At 37.6% G+C, this 22,134-nt stretch overlaps 2 protein-coding genes across 2 annotated transcripts; one reads left to right on the forward strand and one right to left on the reverse strand.

Moving 5' to 3' along the window:
- Positions 1–902: 902 nt before the first annotated feature.
- On the reverse strand, positions 903–12,899 carry LOC139126434 (PIH1 domain-containing protein 2-like). Its single transcript, XM_070692492.1, has 5 exons — positions 12,697–12,899; positions 7,997–8,201; positions 5,542–5,665; positions 2,043–2,572; positions 903–1,608 (listed from the first exon to the last, which is right to left on the reverse strand). Exons 2-5 carry the CDS (start codon positions 8,171–8,173, stop codon positions 1,465–1,467), a joined length of 975 nt encoding a protein of 324 aa, XP_070548593.1. The 5' UTR covers positions 8,174–8,201; positions 12,697–12,899; the 3' UTR covers positions 903–1,464.
- LOC139126436 (uncharacterized protein NKAPD1-like) lies at positions 12,898–21,643 on the forward strand. The gene is made up of 5 exons (XM_070692493.1): positions 12,898–13,004; positions 14,244–14,389; positions 16,419–16,544; positions 18,319–18,417; positions 19,708–21,643. Exons 2-5 carry the CDS (start codon positions 14,259–14,261, stop codon positions 20,051–20,053), a joined length of 702 nt encoding a protein of 233 aa, XP_070548594.1. The 5' UTR covers positions 12,898–13,004; positions 14,244–14,258; the 3' UTR covers positions 20,054–21,643.
- The last annotated feature ends 491 nt before the right edge of the window (positions 21,644–22,134 follow it).

Below are 22,134 nucleotides of genomic sequence, written 5' to 3' on the forward strand. Positions count from 1 at the left end.
CCAATTCCATTTTAATGCACTTGGCACATGTTGATAACCAGACTTCAGATAACAGGTATTTTTCTGTTCAAAATGCTTGGTATAAAACTTTATATGTTGCTGATTGGCCCTGATCAAAACTCAAGGAGGGCTACTAGCGCCCTCTAGTGTCAAAAGTAGATTTGAAAATTGATAAGCAGGGATAATACCCACCACCTGTTGATCTGTGTGTGCCATAATGTTCTTTGATCAAGGACTGGGAAACTCAAGAAAATTTTAATGGATGTCTAAAACCAGTTATAATGAATGGGAAGCTACGAACATCTAAATTTGGAGCAGGTCAACTTTTCCCATCACGGATAGCTGCCTACATCAGGTACGTTAAGGAAAACCCCTACAGTCTCTGGTCATGAAGAACATAATACAAGAGCATTAACCCTTTCAGCACCATGGTTTGTCCCAAATCCATTGTTTTCTATGGTAAAGTTGGACCTGCATACAGGGAACTGGGGGTGAAAGGGTTAACCAATAATGTAGTGTTATCATTGTACATGCTCTTGGGATTTTCTCTTGGTTTCAACATGAAACTTAATTGTCCAGCTGGAAGGTTATTTTAAAACTGTTCAGGACTTTGGTTAATTTTATTTCTGCGTATCCATTCAATCTGTCACAGTCATTGCACACTTGTGACAAGTTTTCAAAAGAAAAAGTAGACAATATTCACTTTATGGTGTTTCGTGATTATCTGCCAATATCTTCCCTTCATGAGAATGTAGAGATCACTCATAGCTGATTATTCTACTGATTTCTGATGGACTTCTTTCAACATCGCTAAAACCACTCAATACATATGTCACAGTTGCACTGTGCAAAACTCTGTGATGCAAATTGCTGGGAACAAATAAATAAACGGGAAATCAAACAAACTCCACAATACTTAAAGGCAAACCAGTTTTATTACAAAGATGAAACATAACAAGGGAATGTTGAATGAATTATCCATACATCATACACATCATATAAGGTACAGTACTCTACCAGTGAATGCAAAAACAAGAAACCATTAGACAGATACTCTTTGAGGGACTGTGGATAATTGATGGAAAACATTCTAATTACAAAGAAACTCATTTGCATTTGATGTAGGGTGTTCTGCATTTTGACAACTGTATACAAACTTAGCAGACTATATTCAATGTCATGCTATGGAAACTATATATTCATAATAATCAATCACTGTTCAGATTTTGTTTTCAAATGTTCCTTGTTGAAAATCTGTCAGCAGTTCAGTATACTGCTCGACATTTTACAAATTATTGCCTTCATTTCTCACTTATACCTAACACATTTCACAAGAGATAAATCTTTATTGCAAATTATAAAATATAGTGATTATTTTGATGCCACACACTTTGTGTATAGCACAGGATGGAATGATAGTGAGTGTTACTGTGTTGAATACACAGTGGGAATTTCCCCGTCCAATCAGCTCTGATGCTTGGTTGGCATGGTGACTGTCAATGTGGATGACTTCTTGTTGAACTTGGCACTGGCTTTGGAATCATCAATGCATTCTGGGAGCTGTAAGTGGAGTTTGTATTTGGATGACACTTCAAGGGTCAAATCATCCTGGTGAAAGACAAACAAGAAATGAATCATCAATGTGGATATAGATGTGTAGACAAACAATATCAAAATTTTACATAGCATGTGAACTTGAGTATTACATCTTTGGATCAAATCATGTGTGTATCACATGATTACAACTGGACGGCATAGTATCACATTTTGTTTTGTTATACAAACCACTGTATTAGATTCTCTCTTGTCCAAATCACTCAAATGGAGTGTTATCTTTCAGCAATCATTTTTCTGTGTATTATTGCAAATCCATGGGTCTGTATGGCGTAGAAATTAAGGCAAAATATCAATAACACATAATTTGTAACTTAGTACACACATCTCAGGACAGTACTATGTCAACTTGTTGCCAGTGTACTTAGACTGTACAATATCCACCTGTTATTGACATTTAACCTTGAAAAATTGATGATTTTACTTACCTGTGAGATATCCAAAGCACATTCACAGACGGAGTCAACACCAGGGAGTGATATTTTCACAACCAATCTTCTCTCATGTTTCTCAGTGGCATTTTTTACTGAAATATTATAGCCTGGTTCCTCTAACCGTCCATCATTGGTTGAAATCTCTTGGATCAATCCCGATGCCTTTGGTTTATCTGGTGTATTGAGACTGACTTTTGGTCCAGAGTCTGTTCCGGGGTTTGCGCCATCCTCTGGCATTGCCATTTTTCCGAGCCGCTGGAGCAGACTGTCCGGATCTTTCATGATATCCATGGCTGGGTTTTCCATGGCTGCTGTTTTCTTTTGAAATGCAGAGCGTAATGACTTTGGATTTCCTTTGAAATTTTTGTCCAGTAGGATGTGATACTGACGGGACACTTTGATATCACAAAAATTTTCAACGTAGTCCAGGGCCAGGTTGATTAACATATCTTTATGCACGCTATTTTTACAGCATTCTTCCAACACAGATGGATGAAAACCACAGTTTATTAATGACATTGTTTCTGGAAGGAAAATGGAAAAACATCAGAGTTAAAGCACTCCAATTCTGGTTGTCAAGTTGATACAAGTTGTTAATTTGGTCAATTTAATTATCAATTTTAATAGTAACTCCAACAGAACTCATCAACATGTGACAATGTAATCAGTATACATGAATATTCCAAGTGTTTTTGCCAAGGTTATGGGTACAGAGGTATACAGCTTTAGAACACTAGTAACTATAGTTTCTATCATTCCGTAATAAGATTGCATTGAAATATTGTGTTAGGGAACTCTGCTGACATGACTGGGAGCTCTGAAAAATTTACTGGAGTGCTGGCCCTAAGGTGGAATGCACCTTGGGAACAAATACTACCGTTAAAGTCATTTTATAAGACGCATCTGCATTATAAGTCGCACCCTCCGTTGATTGACTTGAGTAGGATGAAATCCTTAAATTTTCAAAAATGGAAAACGTATGCATTATAAGTCGCACCCCTATTCCAGCACAGCTGTCACACTACCAGCCACCATTGAGGTTGGCTCTATTCATCAAAAGTTAAAACTTTGTTGTTCCTTGGGGTTCAATAAAATTGAAACATGTTTCTCAACCATGGGCAACCACATCCTCCAAAAGAGAACTACCATAAGCAAACTCTTCTTGTAATTATCTTTTAAAGTTATTTATTCAATAAAGGTGAACTTCTATCAGTAGGGCCCCCCCACTCCTTGAAAAAAAATAATCTGAGAATTTCCATGTTATTATAGTGGTAATGCCCTCTTTAAAAATGCAAAAAGTACATATTATAAGTCGCACCCCATCTCTTGAGAAATAATTCGGGCTAAAAATTTGCAACATCATAATAAAAGACGCGTCTTATAAAATGACTTTAACGGTAGCAGTTTTTGACTCTCAAATTTTTACAACTCGTTTCTGATCTACCACTTACGCGGCTCATTTTGAAGCCTTTTGAGTAAGAAAAACAGTCTTAGTGTTTTTTTTAAATCAAAAATTTAATTTTTCCTTCACAGAGCTAACACAGAGATGTGGCCATTTGAATAGCAAGTATCAGTATATCTTGGGCACCATAACTAGTTTCTCCCCAATTTTTATTCTTGATTTTGAAAGTGAATGGTTGAAAGATTCCTGGAGGAAAATTTGAGCAAAAGTTTAAGTTTTTCATTTTCAAGGTATACTTAGTTACCTTAACAAAAACACTAACTCTTTTGCAGCAAGATTACCTTTTCCACCATAGGATGTCATCAATTTTTTCCAAGAGAGTTAAACGTTTTATTTCACACCATGCGTGTATGTTGAATGTTGTCATTTGCGACCTAAAATTTTGATGAATTTGCACTTCACATAGCCCCACTAGGTAAACTTCTTCATCAAATTTCTATTATCACATCTACAATTCAACTTCATCGACCATTGTTTTAACGTGAAATGACAATGTGTTGATTGAATTACCAATATTCCACCCAGTCAGAACATACAGACAATAATTTTGCGATATCTTTTTTTACATAACTATTAAATAAAGGTACCCCCATATTGACATTTTTTCCCATCATAATCTTGGTGTCTGCAGCTGTCCAGCAGTATTACAGTATTTAAAATCCCAACACAGGCAATCCTTGATGTATACATTGATACAATGTTGCACAAGGCATATATGAAGAAAAACAAAGGAAGACAGGTGATCGATACATAGAAATAGTCACACTATTAAGGTGGTTGGAAAGGCTAGAGCGTCAGTTATAAATTTCAACAAAACTATTAAAATATAAAAGTAGTCAACATTCTCTGTGGAATAAAAAAAACTAGACATTTGGGCACAAAGGCATTGCAGAGTTATAGCCTGTTAAAACTTCTGAAAACTGACCAAATAAGAAGAAGTTGGGGAGTCCTCAGTGTATTAACTATGGTAGAGGTCCCCTAGCTTTTAATAAAATGTTTGAAAAGGGAAAGTCATTATTTGCTGTTTTTCAGGAAAGTTTGACAAGGCGGTGCTGGCATTCAGAGTGAGTGACTGCTATTGTAAATGCATTTTTAGATTCTTTGAGTGTCAAAGAGGTGTCAAAAGTGAGATTAACCAAAAAAACTGCTCTATGACTTCAAAAGAGGGGTGCAAATATGGCTTGTTTTCAACATTTTTGACAGAATAACAGTTTTCCTACATAATTGTATACCAATTAATCCAACTTTGAAATGAGATATGGACATGGAATTTTTACAGCCTATGAACAAGGTTACAGATAAGATTTGTACGGCACAATTTTCCTGTATTTGTCACATTTTGAAATTTGAAAGAATTTTTAATAATTTTTTGATATATAAACCCATGTAAAATCATAAAAACAAATTGTATTTACAAATCCTGCCGTACAAATGTTACAATAAATAGTGTCAACATATTTATAACTAATTTGGTAATATTAATACTATCCAATTATTATTAAATTCAAATATGTAAAAAAAATATGAAAAATTAAATTTAATATTTACTGGTGTCATATTTCAATATCATGGCTGCAAATATACAATTTTTATATTCTTTGGAGAAAATATTAACTAAGGGAGTTATCCTGAAAATTTGAACTAAATATCTTGATTCTAACACTTGAAACTTGACATTAACTCTGAGAAAAGAATTGGTGAAAAATAGCCTTTCCAACCACCTTAAAACAATGGGTTAAACCAAAATTTTGCTACCGGTCTATGAAGAGGTGTATCACTTGAAAAGTTTAAGATATACAGTTTGTGTATAGGATACGTGATAATATCAGTGATTGTTATAAAGGACAGTACCTCTAACCACTGTTGAAATAATATTTAGGTCATGGGATGAGATAGTGTAAGTATTCCTGGACCTGGCAATGGGGAATGCTAGTTACCTTTCTCAGGGACAAAAAAAGTCACATAAAACATTTATCTTCCAAAATTGAAGACACTTCATCTTTTATCACTAGAGAGTGGTTAGTACTATACCTTTGCCTTGTTTCCTTCTATCAATTGGATCAGCTGCTACAGGCACTGCATCTTCTGGACTCTTGGGTTTTGGTATTCGATTCCAACTGACAATGTTGATGTACAATTTTTCTTTCCTTGGTGACTGAAATTAAAAAAAAATCACCATTGGACAACTGAATGTTTATACATCAATGCACATCCAAGACTATAATTGTGTGTGTAACAAGAGCTAATGATGATGTTGCTGCATGGTGTGATGTTACCCCCTTTAAAACCACAGTGTAGTAAAATTGCTGCATCAAACACATCATGAAAAGGTAAAATTTTTCACTGAAATTTTCCGGCACCCAAGGTAGATGCAAATTAACTATGGTGCTGGAAATTTTAAGCATTCAAGGTTGTTAAGGCGTTCATGGATATTATGTGTTACTTTGGATGAATCTATTTTGGTCTACCAACAACAGTCTTATCCTACCATGCAGATATAATGAGCACTCACTGTGTCAGCGTGTATATTGGTATTTACAGCCAACATTGTTATCATTGACAAGTGCATTAAATCCTAGACTTCACAGTATTTTTCCACAATGACAATGCATATGGCAAATACAGGCTGTGTTGACAATGCATATGGCAAACACAGGCTGTGTTGACAATGCATATGGCAAATACAGGCTGTGTTGACAATGCATATGGCAAATACAGGCTGTGTTGACAATGCATATGGCAAATACCGGTACAGGCTGTGTTGACAATGCATATGGCAAATACAGGCTGTGTTGACAATGCATATGGCAAATACAGGCTGTGTTGACAATGCATATGGCAAATACAGGCTGTGTTGACAATGCATATGGCAAATACAGGCTGTGTTGACAATGCATATGGCAAATACCGGTACAGGCTGTGTTGACAATGCATATGGCAAATACAGGCTGTGTTGACAATGCATATGGCAAATACAGGCTGTGTTGACAATGCATATGGCAAATACAGGCTGTGTTGACAATGCATATGGCAAATACAGGCTGTGTTGACAATGCATGTGGCTATACAGGCTGTGTTGACAATGCATATGGCAAATACAGGCTGTGTTGACAATGCATATGGCAAATACAGGCTGAGTTGACAATGCATATGGCAAATACAGGCTGTGTTGACAATGCATATGGCAAATACAGGCTGTGTTGACAATGCATATGGCAAAACAGGCTGTGTTGACAATGCATATGGCAAATACAGGCTGTGTTGACAATGCATATGGCAAATACAGGCTGTGTTGACAATGCATATGGCAAATACAGGCTGTGTTGACAATGCATATGGCAAATACAGGCTGTGTTGACAATGCATGTGGCATATACAGGCTGTGTTGACAATGCATATGGCAAATACAGGCTGTGTTGACAATGCATATGGCAAATACAGGCTGTGTTGACAATGCATATGGCAAATACAGGCTGAGTTGACAATGCATATGGCAAATACAGGCTGTGTGACAATGCATATGGCAAATACAGGCTGTGTTGACAATGCATATGGCAAACACAGGCTGTGTTGACAATGCATATGGCAAATACAGGCTGTGTTGACAATGCATATGGCAAATACAGGCTGTGTTGACGATGCATATGGCAAATACAGGCTGTGTTGACAATGCATGTGGCATATACAGGCTGTGTTGACAATGCATATGGCAAATACAGGCTGTGTTGACAATGCATATGGCAAATACAGGCTGTGTTGACAATGCATATGGCAAATACAGGCTGAGTTGACAATGCATATGGCAAATACAGGCTGTGTTGACAATGCATATGGCAAATACAGGCTGTGTTGACAATGCATATGGCAAATACAGGCTGTGTTGACAATGCATATGGCAAATACAGGCTGTGTTGATAATGCATATGGCAAATACAGGCTGTGTTGACAATGCAGGCAAATACAGCGCTGTGTTGACAATGCATATGGCAAATACAGGCCGTGTTGACAATGCATATGGCAAATACAGGCTGTGTTGACAATGCATATGGCAAATACAGGCTGTGTTGACAATGCATATGGCAAATACAGGCTGTGTTGACAATGCATATGGCAAATACAGGCTGTGTTGACAATGCATATGGCAAATACAGGCTGTGTTGACAGGCTGAATACTGGAATAGCAGCAAGCCTTGAGCAGTGTACAATAATCTGTCTTGGACACATTGAATAAAAATGCTGAGAAACAGCGAAGTGTGACTGTGTCCTTTTTGAAAAGTCGTTTGTCAAGGCACTCTATTAATGAAAGAGAGTTTATTTACATTCATGAATGTTCAAAAAACAACAGACTGTGTCAACAAGTGAATACAGGGCCTTTCAACAATGATGCTTTCCGGAGGAGAATAAGAAAATGCTTTGAATTCTCAAAGCATGGCAAAAAAAGTGAATATCAATGAATCAAGAAGCTTCTCTCCCTTGAAATACTTACCAAAAGATCTGTCTCCACACACATGAATGGCTTTGGAGGGGCAAACATCTCCCCGCCTTCTTTCACTTTACTGTCGATGAATTTCTTGTAAGCATCAGGGTCCGAATCAGCCAGCTCATCAAGCATATTCCAAATATGCTGTGCTTGCTTCATTATGTCTTCGTCATTAGTTGCCATGGTGAAGAGTGATTATGTTGAATAAATTCTGTTCCAATATACAAGAAGAGTATTGTTGGTGGAATTTTGAATACAACAATACACAAGGCAGTATTGCTGAAGGCAATGAGTACTTGGGCCGTGATAGAGTAATTTTGAGAACAATATATACTACTATTCAAATATGGTTTGAATTTCTCCTGTCAATTAGGCATTTGATTAACTGGTTATTAAACGAAGCAATGGCATGACAACGGCAAAATATGTCTAGCAACTTTTGTGGAGTTTGAGGCAGGGGTTCTTTATTTATAGTGGAAATTGCTTAAACTCCTTAAATATTCAAATTACAGCAAATTTCTTTTGTTCTCGATGATAGATGCCTAATATTTAGATGGGCATATTCAGATTTCTACCCTATAGTTATCCCTATATACCAAAAATCGGACATCCAGCTCTACTGGCTTGCTCAGAATTAGATATGTGCATAATTAATGAGGTACAATATGTGGTGTCATAAGGTGTCCCATCATACCAAATATGAAGGGTGTAGCACTTGTGGTTACTGAGTTGTGGACAAATATATATATTTGAGGTCAAAGGTCATTGAGGTCACGTGACATTTTGTCAAAATAATTGTATTGCTAAGTTATTCCTATATACCAAAAATCAGACCTCTAGCTCTATTGGCTCGCTCAAAATTAGATATGTGCATAATTGATGAGGTACAATATGTGGTTTCATAAGGTGTCTTATCATACCAAATATGAAGGATGTAGCACTTGTGGTTACTGAGTTGTGGACAAATATATATATTTGAGGTCAAAGGTCATTGAGGTCACGTCACATTTTGTCATAATAATTGTATTGCTAAGTTATTCCTATATACCAAAAATCAGACCTCTAGCTCTATTGGCTCGCTCAAAATTAGATATGCACATAATTAATGGAGTACAATATATGGTGTCATAAGGTGTCCTATCATACCAAATATGAAGGGTGTAGCACTTGTGGTTACTGAGTTATGGACAATAATGTATATTTGAGGTCAAAGGTCATTGAGGTCACGTGACGTTTTGTCAAACAAATTATATTGCTAAGTTATCCCTATATACCAAAAATCAGACCTCTAGCTCTATTGGCTCGCTCAAAATTAGATATGCGCATAATTAATGGCGTACAATATGTGGCGTCATAAGGTGTCCCATCATACCAAATATGAAAGGTTTAGCACTTGTGGTTACTGAGTTATGGACAATAATGTATATTTGAGGTCAAAGGTCACCAAGGTCACATGATATTTTGTCAAAATGTCTGAGATATCTGCGTGAACCAATGGACTCACTGATGGACTCACGGACGGATATGACCCAATCTATAAGCCCCCTGGACTTTATCCGTGGGGACAAAAAACTGTGTCACTGCATCCTTTAGGCAATATGAATACAATGAGAAACTAAATTTTTATTTTTCTTGGCCTTATACATGGGAGTCTATGGAGGTGTAAACTAAAAAGTCCTCTAACACGGCCAAATTCGATCGCATTGTGAAACAAATCGACGTGCATCTGTATGGGGTTGGGTACTATTCTTGTGCAAAGTTTGAAAGACGTTGACCAGGGCATGTCTGAGATATCTGCGTGAACGGACGGACGGACGGACTGACATGACCAAACCTATAACTCCCCCAGGACTTCGTCCGTGGGCACTAAAAACAACGCAACAGTTATTACAGCTACACTGGCGGTAGGTTCATATCCAGAGCCCCGTACGGTCTGCTGCCGTCGCTTGAAAACAATCTCATTAACCTGGCCATACGGGCAACTGTGTATATGTGCAGCTAGCTGGATGCTTGACTTCCCGGAGAAGGCGAGCTGTCACGTTCAAGCTCAGGATTATTTGTCGATCAAATTTCAGTAAATTTACCTTACCTGGATGAAATTTTGTCTATAGGCTGAAATTTCGCCGAAGTTTGACAAAATTGCATCGATTTTTCAGGTTCATATCCGACATTTTTGAGTTTTGAGTGCAGACAGAAATAAGTTTTGAGGCAGCATGGCTGCGACCCCATGTTGACCCCTAGCCCTGCGTACGATACTATGTGCTACAGCTAACACACAGCATCGTACGCAGGGCTAGCGAGAGAGTTGCCGTTACGTTACGTACGAGTCTTTGCAGGGCTGTGGTGAGCGGGGCGATTAGCTGTAGCGGAACACACAGCATCGTACGCAGGGCTAGTTGACCCAACGTGAAAATGTGTTCGCGATCAAATCTTCATATATTTTTTTCAGAATTTTCGACAAAATCATTGCTTCTTAAATCTTTTGTAAAATATAAAATACTAAAATAAAAATGCGATATGCCATGTCTCCAGATTTCTAAAATATCGTTCGTTGACCGTTCGACGGAATACTCATTTCGCAAACTTGTGACGCAGTTGAAATTCAATACTGACCGCCAAATCATTCTAGACATCCTCCAAATTATCCAACCATTCGCGTTAGAGTTCAGCTCGCTTAGAGTATCATAACATTCTTCGGCCTTCGTTTAGATCGACCCTAATCTCTCCCATTTAGGAAATAAATACACAAGCTACCTTGACAAAACTTAGTGCACCATCCAGGACCAAACCCACTGCAAATCTGTCTTGACGTCATCATCTCCTTACATGGTAATCGGCATACCGTATTTTTTAGCAAAGGAGACACAGAATACATCGGAGTATTCAGTTTCAAAACGTATTACATTGTGTGATGTTGTCAAAAAAAGGTAATGTTACTGCAGTGGTATAAATTACAAAACACAAAAGTTCAAATCAGTTTATTTTGGACTGGCTTACCCAACATTTCATATTGTTTCTTATGCCAGATTTGACCACGTGCTTACTGGCGACCCCTTTACATGCAAATTTTGTGTCAAATGGTGTGTTCTCCTGGAAAAATAAACGTACGATTTCTATATGAAGGAGGCGAAATTTGCCCTCAAAACTCGAAACCACCCCTTTATGGGGTGTACCTAGCTATTTTGAACGAGCTTCTCGAATCTGCAGCTCTATTTCGAAATGATGGTCTGGTTTTCTCAGCTCAAGGATAAGTGTTCTCCATCGCTGTGGGCATTACTATTCTCAACTGGGGGTACAGTTTCCAGTCGTAATGTTTTTCATTGTGTCCGGGATATAAAACCTTTCCTTATCACTCTTTCACTTTGATTAAGACTAGTCCACATCTTGTCAGCGATTAAACATGTTTCAAGTTTAAATGTTAAATTCTGGTCTCGAGCCCTCTTGTTCAACCAAACTGAAATTACCCCTCCCACTTTGGCTCGTCCAGTGGGTGTAGCAAGGGTCGTGCCATCGCCTAGGAAACGGAGGGTGCATTAATTGTTGCATTCGATGCACATTTTGATTATATTCAGAAGATTTTGTGGCAAAAACTCAGATAGAGAAGCATTAATATTCACATCTCACTTATTCAAGACTGGCTGAGAGCAGCACTTCCATTCAGTTAACATCATTACGCCATTTATTATGCCAAGAAAGATGAAGCCAAGACATTTTGCCCTCCCTGGTCTCAGCCAGAAATGGTTGTACCTTACAGAGTTTTTTTCCACGGAATGAAAACAAATGTACTTGGGCTGAGGCCCAAGTACAATAAATGATAGTAATGGTAATATATTGCTTGCTTGTATAGCCAGTTTAAAAGCAAAAACAAGATTAAATTTTCATAAACACTCACAGCAGTTCAGTAAAGGCACAGTAACTTTTATAGATGTTACGCTGTTGGGAATTTTCATGCATGCAAGGAAATATTCTGTACAGCTTCAGAACTAGGTATCGAACTGCATTTCCTTTTCTGAAATAATTTATATATCTCCGTTTTATGATACAGTTTTATCATCAAAAAAGTCACTTTATCACTGTCCCTCCATGGGGGGAGGGAGCACACACTACCCGCCATGCTATATGTGATAGAGGGACTGTGCTTGGAGTGTAGGACACTTATACATGTAAGTACATCTAGTCTGCCTACACACAGATAAAGAACTGGCTTCGTGTACGCGTGATGGTGACATGTGGCTATGTACCGGTATATCGTTTACAGATGACACAGTGACAACTTCCCCTCATGCCACGGGGCCACAAACACATCTTCAGGAAAACAAAGGAGTGCTAGCACTTGTTACGATCGACATGGAGCTAGAAACGGATCTAGCTCCATTTCTAGCTCCATGCGATCGGTAATCTCATCACTCCCTATACCACGAATATTGTGTTGACACAAAACGCACGGGCTACATCATCTTGAATTTGATATCACTGCAGCTAAATGGCAAAATGCATACAAGCCTTGAATCCGCTGGCGGATTGTGGTGGGGGTGGGGGGGTTACAGTCGGACGCTTTATGTCCTCATGAAGCCGTCCTGATGTAAAGACAGCTCGCCCCAAGTTCGCCAATGGATTCGATGCGCACATACAGCTTGCTTTGCAGACGGAAACACCGGCGAACTCTCGCATCGAGTCAACAACAATTAATACGATCGTAATCTTACATTTCAACTGATGGCAATATCCATGGGGTTAGGCTCTCCTCATATAAGCACTACACATTGTATTTTGAGCTGATTCAGAAGTTGATTGGGGAAGCTTTCTCTGGTTACTGTCCACCTACAGTCCTTTGAGACACAGCACAGAAAACTATTTTCAGCACAGTCTTCTGGGGGTTTCCTTATGCGTACTACGTCACTGATACAGTACGTCACTGGTATTTGTGTAGCAGAGACATTTGATCAACGCGGAAGCGGGCAGAGCTGAACAGCGAAAGGCTCTTTCTTGTCAGCATCCCGGTGAGGCCCTTGAGGTGAGATTTTGCGATTTCTCGACGAAATATTCTTTAAGTTCTGTAAATTATAAAATTGAAAGTAGGATCTTAGGACAAAATTGTATGTTAAACGTTTTCCTCGAGGTATGGGGAAATACCAGGGGAAATAAGTACATGACGCTGAAAACTTCGTTTACTGCAGCTGCACATACCACAAATTGAATCGAAAAACAGAATACCAATCAAGTATTGTAAATATTTGAGTCTTAACATCTATCCTCACGGTGCTATCTAACCTAAAGCCAGCTCAGCTAGGTTATCTACCGCATGTCCGAGACCAATCATACAATCATCAAACAATTTCAGTTACAATTTTGCTATAGCTATAGTGTTTGGGAGTTGCGATTGTGTACAACGTACAGGAGATGCCAACAGTTCTCGCCCATACCGTGTATACAGTGCAATGATTCAGCCCTTTGTTGACGATCAGCAATACACACAGTTTGATTGGTATATAGTATTGTTAGTATGTTATACTGGCGTCCTCCATGATTGGTTAGTGATACAGCCAGTCATCTCCTCTGTATCATCATGGCAACCACATTGGCTGACCCAAGATGAATCGCTGCTATGTCACATACAATAATTGCTGATTGCATTTATAGATTCTCACTGATACAATAAGTTGACATTTGCTGCTCTTGACAAAATTTTGCCGATTCACATCAAGGCGTCTCAAATGTTGCAGCTTGCTGCGACCCGCATCTTCGCTTGCATTGCTAAGGTCTCTTGTCCAGGCAACTTGATGCTCCTCGATACAAGTAGTTAGTTTAAGACTATAGTCCAACTAACAACCCGGTACCAGTGGCCACTGCACTGTCGACTACGAGTTCCATAGCTTGTTCAGTGTTGTGTAGCAACCAAGAGTGTAGCTGGGCTGAGAGTAGCCCTGCGTACAGTGCTGTGTGTTCCTGGCTTTGTACAGCCTCGCAGTCCCACTATGGGAACAAACAGCATTGTACGCAGTGCTAGACTGAAAGTAACACACCATAATGTAGACAATCATAAGTAAATTTGTGTGCAATTGCGTGATAAACAAGCAAAGCACAAGGCACCTTGAAAATTGCTCTTTGACAACTTTAAATCACCATTAGTTGGTCATACTTGAACAGGCTTCAGCAGGGAGTCACAATCCATAGATTCTTGCAAAAGATATCAACATCATAATAAATGTCAAAGCTAGATATACCATAATAGTTTGATTCATTCCTCCATTAGCTTTTGACCAGCAAAATGGCAAAGACCAGTGTGGATAAACAGCTTCTACGGAACTACATACGGCACACTGGTGCACATAATAAGATACAGGAAGAACAGGAGATGTGGAAAATGCATGACATGGAGAAAGAACAACCAGGAGACAGGTAAATGAGAGAGATAGATTGTGATAGATCATGATGTAGTCTCCTCTGTATGCCATAGACTGTGACAGATCACGGTGGAGTCTCAGCTGTATGCTGAATATGCCAACTTGACATGCCACTGACTCAAGATAGTTTACTTCGACCCACTATTTACATGCAATTGTGCAGTACTGAGTCAAAGGCTTCAGAAATGCCGTCAGTCAGAGATCACTGAGTGCTTCTGGCAAGAAGTATGGCACTTGACTTGGAGGAGAGAGAGAGAGAGAGAGAGAGAGAGAGAGAGAGAGAGAGAGAGAGAGAGAGAGAGAGAGGTGGGGGGCAAGCTGACTCAATGATGGTAGACTTTCAGGAAAATGCTGGCAAGACAAAGATTGATGCAGAGATTCAAGTGGTGTGTGAGGAGGAGAATGTGACATAGAAATCAAATTATATGTGTATACAAGTCACACAAGGAACCAAGAAGAAGGGCCACAATGTGAAAGTGACCTTTCTATAGAGCAGTGTGTTGTATTGCTTTTACACATGCTATGGTTGATATGAAAAGATCACAGGTATAAGAGAATTAAACATATTTCAGTTAATAACCATGATAGTTTCTTGAACAAATTTGACTGAGTAATTAGAAATCAAATCTATCAAACTACAAATTACAATTCATGTCTTGCTTTCAGGCCAAGCATTTTTTCTTCTGAAGTCATTCAAACTAAAGTCAGCTTTTCTTACTATTATACTTAGTATTTCTACCAAAGCAGAGAAATTATATTTGGCAACTGACTACAATCTGTTGAGGGTGCTTTTATTAACTTGTGAAATCTCAAAGCACTGCAGTAGGGTAACCTCCATGAGATGGTGACCACTCTGTGAGCATCACTGCTAAGTCAGATTTACCTGTACATAATATGAAGCTATAAAAGGCTAATCAACACATACAGACAAGTGTCAGAATAAACTCAATACCAATGTTGGTAGATCTTTATCAATTTCTTTAGTAGGTCCATGGCAGGTAACTTTTACATGAAAACCCTGATCAAAGTTGCACACCGTTTCTAATACAGAGACTAGGAACACTAAAAGTGAAATCAGTACAGATTCACCACAGTCCATGATATCAACAGAGCCAGCTGATTCATTCTTACTTGCTGTAGAAAGAAGCAAAGTTGATATTTTCTTTCAGTATTTTCTGAGTCAGGTTGGCATGAAAGATGCCTCAGTACTTTTGGTCCATTGACCAACCTTCTAGAAGTCTTTATGTCAGCTCAACCACAGTTTGGTGAAGACACTGTGGCTCAGCCAATGCATAATATGTAAAACAATTTTGTGAGGTTGACTGAGACACATGTTGGCAGGTTTGCATCATTGTTAGTAGTATAGAGGGCGCTGTATGACAAAGCAAGCAAAGATTGAACTAGTGTTGGTTACCCAGACTGCTTTGCGGGGCTCTCTCTTGGAAAATATAGTTCAACATGTTCAAGGTTATGTTGAAGTGACTTTCATAACTCGTACCTTAGTAATGAGTGTGAACTATGACTTTTATATCCTGGGTCAATTGTTTCATACTTGTTCATAAACTGATCCAAGGTATAAAAGTTACAGCTCATGCTCAGAACTGAAGAGGGATTTGGGAAGCCACTTCTTTGTGACTTTATCTCAAAATATGATAATTACATCATCGATCATTTGCTCCTAAGATGCATCGTTCTTGTCCGTGTCACACCATCTTACTCAGACATAGGATTTCCCCAGACAGGCCAGAAGAGAGCCCCGCAGAGCAGTCTGGGTAACTGAGACTAAGATTGAAACAAACAGAAAGCCTGTGAATGCAAGTGATATTGTGATATATGGTACAGAATGAAAACAAATGAAAAAACTGGACAACAAATTGATGGCAAACTACTAGTGCCACTTTGTCTCCTGTGGACTACCAACATTTTAATGTTAAATTGATGTTTTCTCCATAGACAGAATGAGATATCATTACTTCATTCATTGTGATTTTTATCGGGTTCTAATTTGTCAATTCTGAATTTAGGAAATTCTCCAAGCCCCCTCCATCGGTCAATTACCAGAGTTACCATGACGACAGGACAAGCGATAATCCCAGTGGTAATTATTGGATGAAGAAACTGTATGAAGCAAAAGAACAAGATACCAGCAGGTGAGACAATTCTACTAATAATAGCTGAGGTTTCAGCTGTTAGATTATTTTATACAGAGAGTGAATAGAGCTTGACTCTACTTTTTGTGTTGGGAAATGTGAAAATTTGATATGAAATATGTGAGTTTTGGATCTAGAGAAAGTATAGCCATTCTGTTTTGAGTACAAATAGTAAGCAGTGTTTCAGCCAGCTTTTGCTTGCATGGGGACACAGTGACCCATAGTAGGTCTGAATAGGGAACAAATTAAATTTTTTGGGGACATGTAATGTATTTCAATAAAACAACACAGTACAGTGTCATTATGTGTCATTATGACCTGGTACTATATTTGGTGTTCAATAGGCAAGTCAGGTGAGTGCATTAACGGTCAGTAGGTCAATGATGTTGTGCAAAATTGTGCCAACATGAAACTTGCAGTATCATTACGTTTACTGCTACCACGTGTTATGCACATAAACTGTAGGGCTCCCCCTAAGTCACCAAGATGATTAGCCAACTCATTAGCCAAATCAAAAATCTTGTAGCCACTTTGAACATATTTTAGGCAGTTTATGATCTCAAGTGTGGCAACAACTTTCTTGGTATTCAGGAGTTCTTCATTTTTCAAATCAAAATGTTTTGTATTTTACATTAAAGAAATATTTGTTCAGTTTTTATTGCGTTAATTATCTGTGTTTTTATGACATTAAAGTGATAGAAATATTTTTTTCATTTCTGGTGGTAAACTTTTACCACCAGAAATAAAATTAGGTGGCAATTCTAAAAATCAAGTATAAGTGAAGTGTATATTACCAAAGATACAGAATATTTCTGTAGCATTCTGTCAGTGTTCACAGAATGACAACTTAATACATTTAAGCTACAAGCTCCTAATGTGGCAAATTTATGCAGTTTTTAAGTCATGATGAAAATTTTGTGAGCCACACAGATAAAAATTTTCCATGCAGAAGAAAGCATTGGGTAGCATAGTGGCAATGTAGATACAATTATTGTGGTGTTTAAGGCCTGGTGTTGTGTCATAGTTGTGATCAAGCAGGCTCAATAGCATCTAAGCATAAGTATTTTTCTTGAGACAAAAATTGTTTGGCCAAACCCAAATCCTGTAAAACAATACACAATATTGATATTGTTCATTTAATTTCCAATGTTTTAGAGTAATCATTGTTTCAAAGATTATGATAACATTTTAGGCCAGAAATATTTTCATTTATATTTTGATATCATCAAGAAATGTCTAGTGATGTTCACTATTATATCATTAAACTGGTGGAATCTGCAGAAATATTAAAATCATTCAGAATCACACCATTTCTTGTATAAGTTATAGCAGTTTGAAATATGCCAAATGGACAATTTTAATAGCTCTACTTTTGAATTGTTGCTTTGATGTTAAGTTACCATGCAAAATTGCAGCTCTCAAATGTGAAGATTTGAATATGCTTACTGCAAGTACTGTTGACAATTTCCCTTTGCCATGACTCTTAATAAAGTAGAATTTAAAACTGACAGTCAAGCTAAATGCCATTTAAATTGGAAGGCACCAAGAAATTTGACTATGATCTTTTCAAGGTCAACCCAAGGGTTGACCTCATTTCTGTGACAGGACTTGTTCAGCAGTTATCAAATTTTCTGTCAGTAGAAACTTTTTGACATTGCTCTTGTAATACAAAATTAGCTATCATTCAATATAGCAGTTTGTTACAGATTACAGGAAAGAGAAAACCACTGTTATGAAGGTATTATTGTGATTACACTAATTTTGCTGTTTGTAGATGGGGTCACAGTGGATACAAGGAACTCTATCCCAGTGAGTTTGAGAGTGATGGTGACAGGAGGCACAGAAGGCATAAAAGGAGAAGGAAAGAGAGAAGGTGAATATGTACTTGACTACAGTGAGATGTCTTTGCAAAGTGGATGAATTTCCACCAGTATTTTGCCCTGTAAGCTGTCGCAAGAGGGCGCTCTCCATCACCCTTCTTTGGTGAGACCCCAGTGAAAGAGGCCTTCTTGTCACAGAGCTCACTTGAATCGTTGGTTAATTCATTTAGATAAAGTAATCCACTGTGAATTAAAGTTGAGTTGGGTGGGAATTGTAAACAGAACTACATTTTGTAGATAACCATATTGACTGGCATGTGAAACCAACATTTCCAGTGATCACTTTAAATAATTTGTGCAGTTCGCATGAGAGGGTTTGAGACATTACAGAAACCAAGATATGCCAGGTACACAATACTGAGAAAACTTAAATACTGTGTAACTCGGTAGTTAGTTGTTGTGCTGTCAAAAAAAGTCAAACTAAAACAATTTCACTACCATGTTTGTACAACCTATTGTTTAACATAGTGCAGCTGAACTATTAGGAAATAGTGTCAAAGGCCTAGTCTAAATGTAGAGCAGATTTTGTCAATTTTAGCCAAACACTGGTCAAATTGACGCATCATACTGAAATGCCAATCAGCTATTTTCCTATGAAACTCTATCATCCATGAAGGTGGTTACACCTGACACCATATCCGCCAGCCAAATTTGATCAAACATGTCACAGCATATTTTTTTATGTTTTCCTGAATGCAATTTTTTTTTGCTGGAATACAGTGTCATATTTATTACATTGGCCAGCTACAAATTTATTTTTGAAAATCATCCAGCTTTCATCCCAAGATGATACAACTACTTTCTCATCCATGGATTTTTTATCCTTTTGCTAACTGCCATGCCTCTTGCTGCCTATCAATGATGTCATGCCACCAATGAGGAAATCATTTTACATGTAAGATGGAATGCACCTCGGGGACAGATATTCAGACTCTCAAACTTCTACAATTCTTTTCTGATAAAACACTTGTGGGGGTTCATTTTAAAGCTCTTGGTGTAAGATAACTTTTCAATGGCTTAGTTTTTCAAAATTCATTATTTTTCTCAATAGAGTCAACACAGAAATGACGGCCATTTTGAATTTCAAATATCGGTAAATCTTGGCTTATTTGTTTCTCCAGTAACAAAATTTGCACGATGACCGTGACCCCTGATTTTTATTCTTGATTTTGAAAGAGAAGGATTGAAAGATTCTGTGAGGAAAGTTTGAGCAAAAGTTTAAGTGTTTCACTTTCGAGGCACATATCAGTTTAACATTGTGATGATGTTCTTTTATTCTCTAGACCAAGAAGAAAAAGCAGAAGAAGAGACAAGGAGAAAAAGAGGAAGTACAAGGAGTATTCAGAAAGTGAATCCAGTGAGGATGAGAAAGAGAGGAGATTGCGGAGGAAGAGAAGGGATAATTCCTCAAAAAAGAGGAGTTATTCCAGGGAAAGAGTAAGAACTTCAAAACGAAAGAAACGTAAAAGAGCAAGTACTGACGATGAGATTGATGACTTGAGTAGCAGTAGTGAAAATGCCGACGGAAACTTTAAGAGACGGAAATCACATCACCGCCATTCTGATATGGATAGGGTTAGAACTTTAAAACGAAGACGGAAGAAAAGGAAAGATGGAGACAGGAGATGATTGACAAGACATCTTACAGACATTTCAAAGTACTGTACAGTTTCTGTGACATGTGAAACAAGACTCAAAAACAGTTACTTAATACTGATGGTAACACATTCTACACTCAGATGAGACTGATACATCCATCCACATGTACACTTACATATAAACAAACAAATGGTGTGTACTTATTTGAGACAGAATGACGTTATGATTCACAAACAGGGACAGCCATACATATGAACACACACACACTCACATACAGTACATACTTTTGACTTTTATATGACCATTTAATGGTACTGAACAATCCAATTGCTTTAACTTTTGATGGATTTTATTATTAGTGACATTACCCATGTTGTACTCCTGAAATCCTGTTGAATTACCTCAAGACCAACTGGTGAAAAGATGATCTTGAAGCTCATTCAAAACAATGAACAGTTCTAGCATTGCTAAACTCTGATGAGAGTAAATCCCACAAAATTTGCAAACAAACAGAAAAAGCCTAAATGTTTATTGATAAGCCTGGATACCCAGCCATTCTGCCTGAGAACAGGTTCCCTCTCCTCTAAGGACAAACATCATCCTATTCCAATGCCAGTTACATTTATTTTAATCAGGTACATTGAACTATAGGAGGTACAAAGTTGTCATTGCACACTACAGCTGTTGTGCTCACTGAACTTACTCATCAACACAGCCTGTGTGTGTAATCTTCAATGCCATTGTTGATAACTGAATTCTAGTGTGGGTTTGAACTCATTTCTGAATGATAACATTGCAAATTGTTCATAAAATATTTTTAGCGAGGCAAAATTTAAAGAACAGAAATAACGAAGATAACATAGTACATTTATCAGGAATGACTCTTTCCATCTTACAGCAGCAACATTTAGTCCAGATCTCAATCCATATGGATTGATGACATCAATGGGTGAATATGAATACAACGCTTTGCTAAGGACCAGACATTGTGAAATGATGTACTCCAAGTCTTATCAAAGTCCCTGAAGGGAACAAAGTAGCTAAATCTTGTCAAATTATTTCAGTTTTTTTTTGTTTCATTTGAGTTACTGTTCATGTTGTTCTGCTCACTGCAATATCTTGAATTATCAGCTGTCAGATCTATACTCCCTGCATGTAGATGTAAGAATAAATGCTTTGATGATATTATTTATGGTACATACCACAAATAGCAACTAAACTGTCACCAGCATATTAACACATTATATGTAATACACTACATTGTAAGTGTAAGTAGAATTTTGATGATTGATAATTTAACATGCAAGCAAAACAACATAAATAACCTCTCACACGAAACAAAATAATTGAAATAATACGAAAGGACACTGACTTTGCCAAGTGAAGCAGTATAATATGTGCAGCTGATTTAAAATTACCAGTTTACATCACATAGAAGTAAAGTTGCCATAGGGTATTAGATTGAATCATTGATCATAATACAGAACCTTTACATCTGATGTAATTTGTCATTGTGCTAAGCTATGGCATTTGAAATTCAAACTAGCCTAATCAGTGTACATTTCATGTGACAAATATTTTAAGAAATAAAAGTCATTTTAAGACAGGATTTTACAATCATTTTCCTCTGAGCGAATTTTTTAGCTACTATAGACTACAGTCTGTAGAAGCTATTGGGATGGGTATCCGTCCGGCGTCAGTCTGTATGTATGTATGTATGTATGTATGTATGTATGTATGTATGTATGTATGTATGTATGTATGTATGTATGTACTGGTATGTTCGTTTGTGAGGACGTCTGTCCACTCAAATATCTTGAGAACCGCAGTACTTTCAGATTTAATATTGCTTGTGTAGGTGCAAAATATGATTATGAGAAAGTCTTTTTTTCTGTTTTTTTAATATAGTTGAAAATATGCAAATTAGCTAAAAAAAGCATTTTCGGTAAAAAATCTTCTTCATAAATGTTAGTCAGATAGCCATGATATTTGATGTACAGTTCCCTAAGGATGACCCAACTTAGAGTTGTTCAAATTGTGATGAAATATGCAAATTTGTATTTTTAAGGAATTTTTTTGGTCATTTTTGGTCAAACATTATTTCATCAAAA

The sequence above is a fragment of the Ptychodera flava genome (genome assembly GCF_041260155.1).
Source record: "Ptychodera flava strain L36383 chromosome 3 unlocalized genomic scaffold, AS_Pfla_20210202 Scaffold_27__1_contigs__length_13241970_pilon, whole genome shotgun sequence".
In the NCBI taxonomy this organism is placed as follows: domain Eukaryota; kingdom Metazoa; phylum Hemichordata; class Enteropneusta; family Ptychoderidae; genus Ptychodera; species Ptychodera flava.

Coding starts and splice junctions, on each gene's coding strand:
- LOC139126436 (XM_070692493.1), top strand. CDS start 14,259: ATGGCAAAGACCAGTGTGGATAAACAGCTTCTACGGAACTACATACGG. Junction 14,390..16,418: donor AAAGAACAACCAGGAGACAG/GTAAATGAGAGA, acceptor TTCTGAATTTAG/GAAATTCTCCAAGCCCCCTC. Junction 18,418..19,707: donor AGGAGAAGGAAAGAGAGAAG/GTGAATATGTAC, acceptor TTTATTCTCTAG/ACCAAGAAGAAAAAGCAGAA.
- LOC139126434 (XM_070692492.1), bottom strand. CDS start 8,173: ATGGCAACTAATGACGAAGACATAATGAAGCAAGCACAGCATATTTGG. Junction 5,666..7,996: donor GTGTGGAGACAGATCTTTTG/GTAAGTATTTCA, acceptor TTTTAATTTCAG/TCACCAAGGAAAGAAAAATT. Junction 1,609..2,042: donor GTGCTTTGGATATCTCACAG/GTAAGTAAAATC, acceptor GTCTTTCACCAG/GATGATTTGACCCTTGAAGT.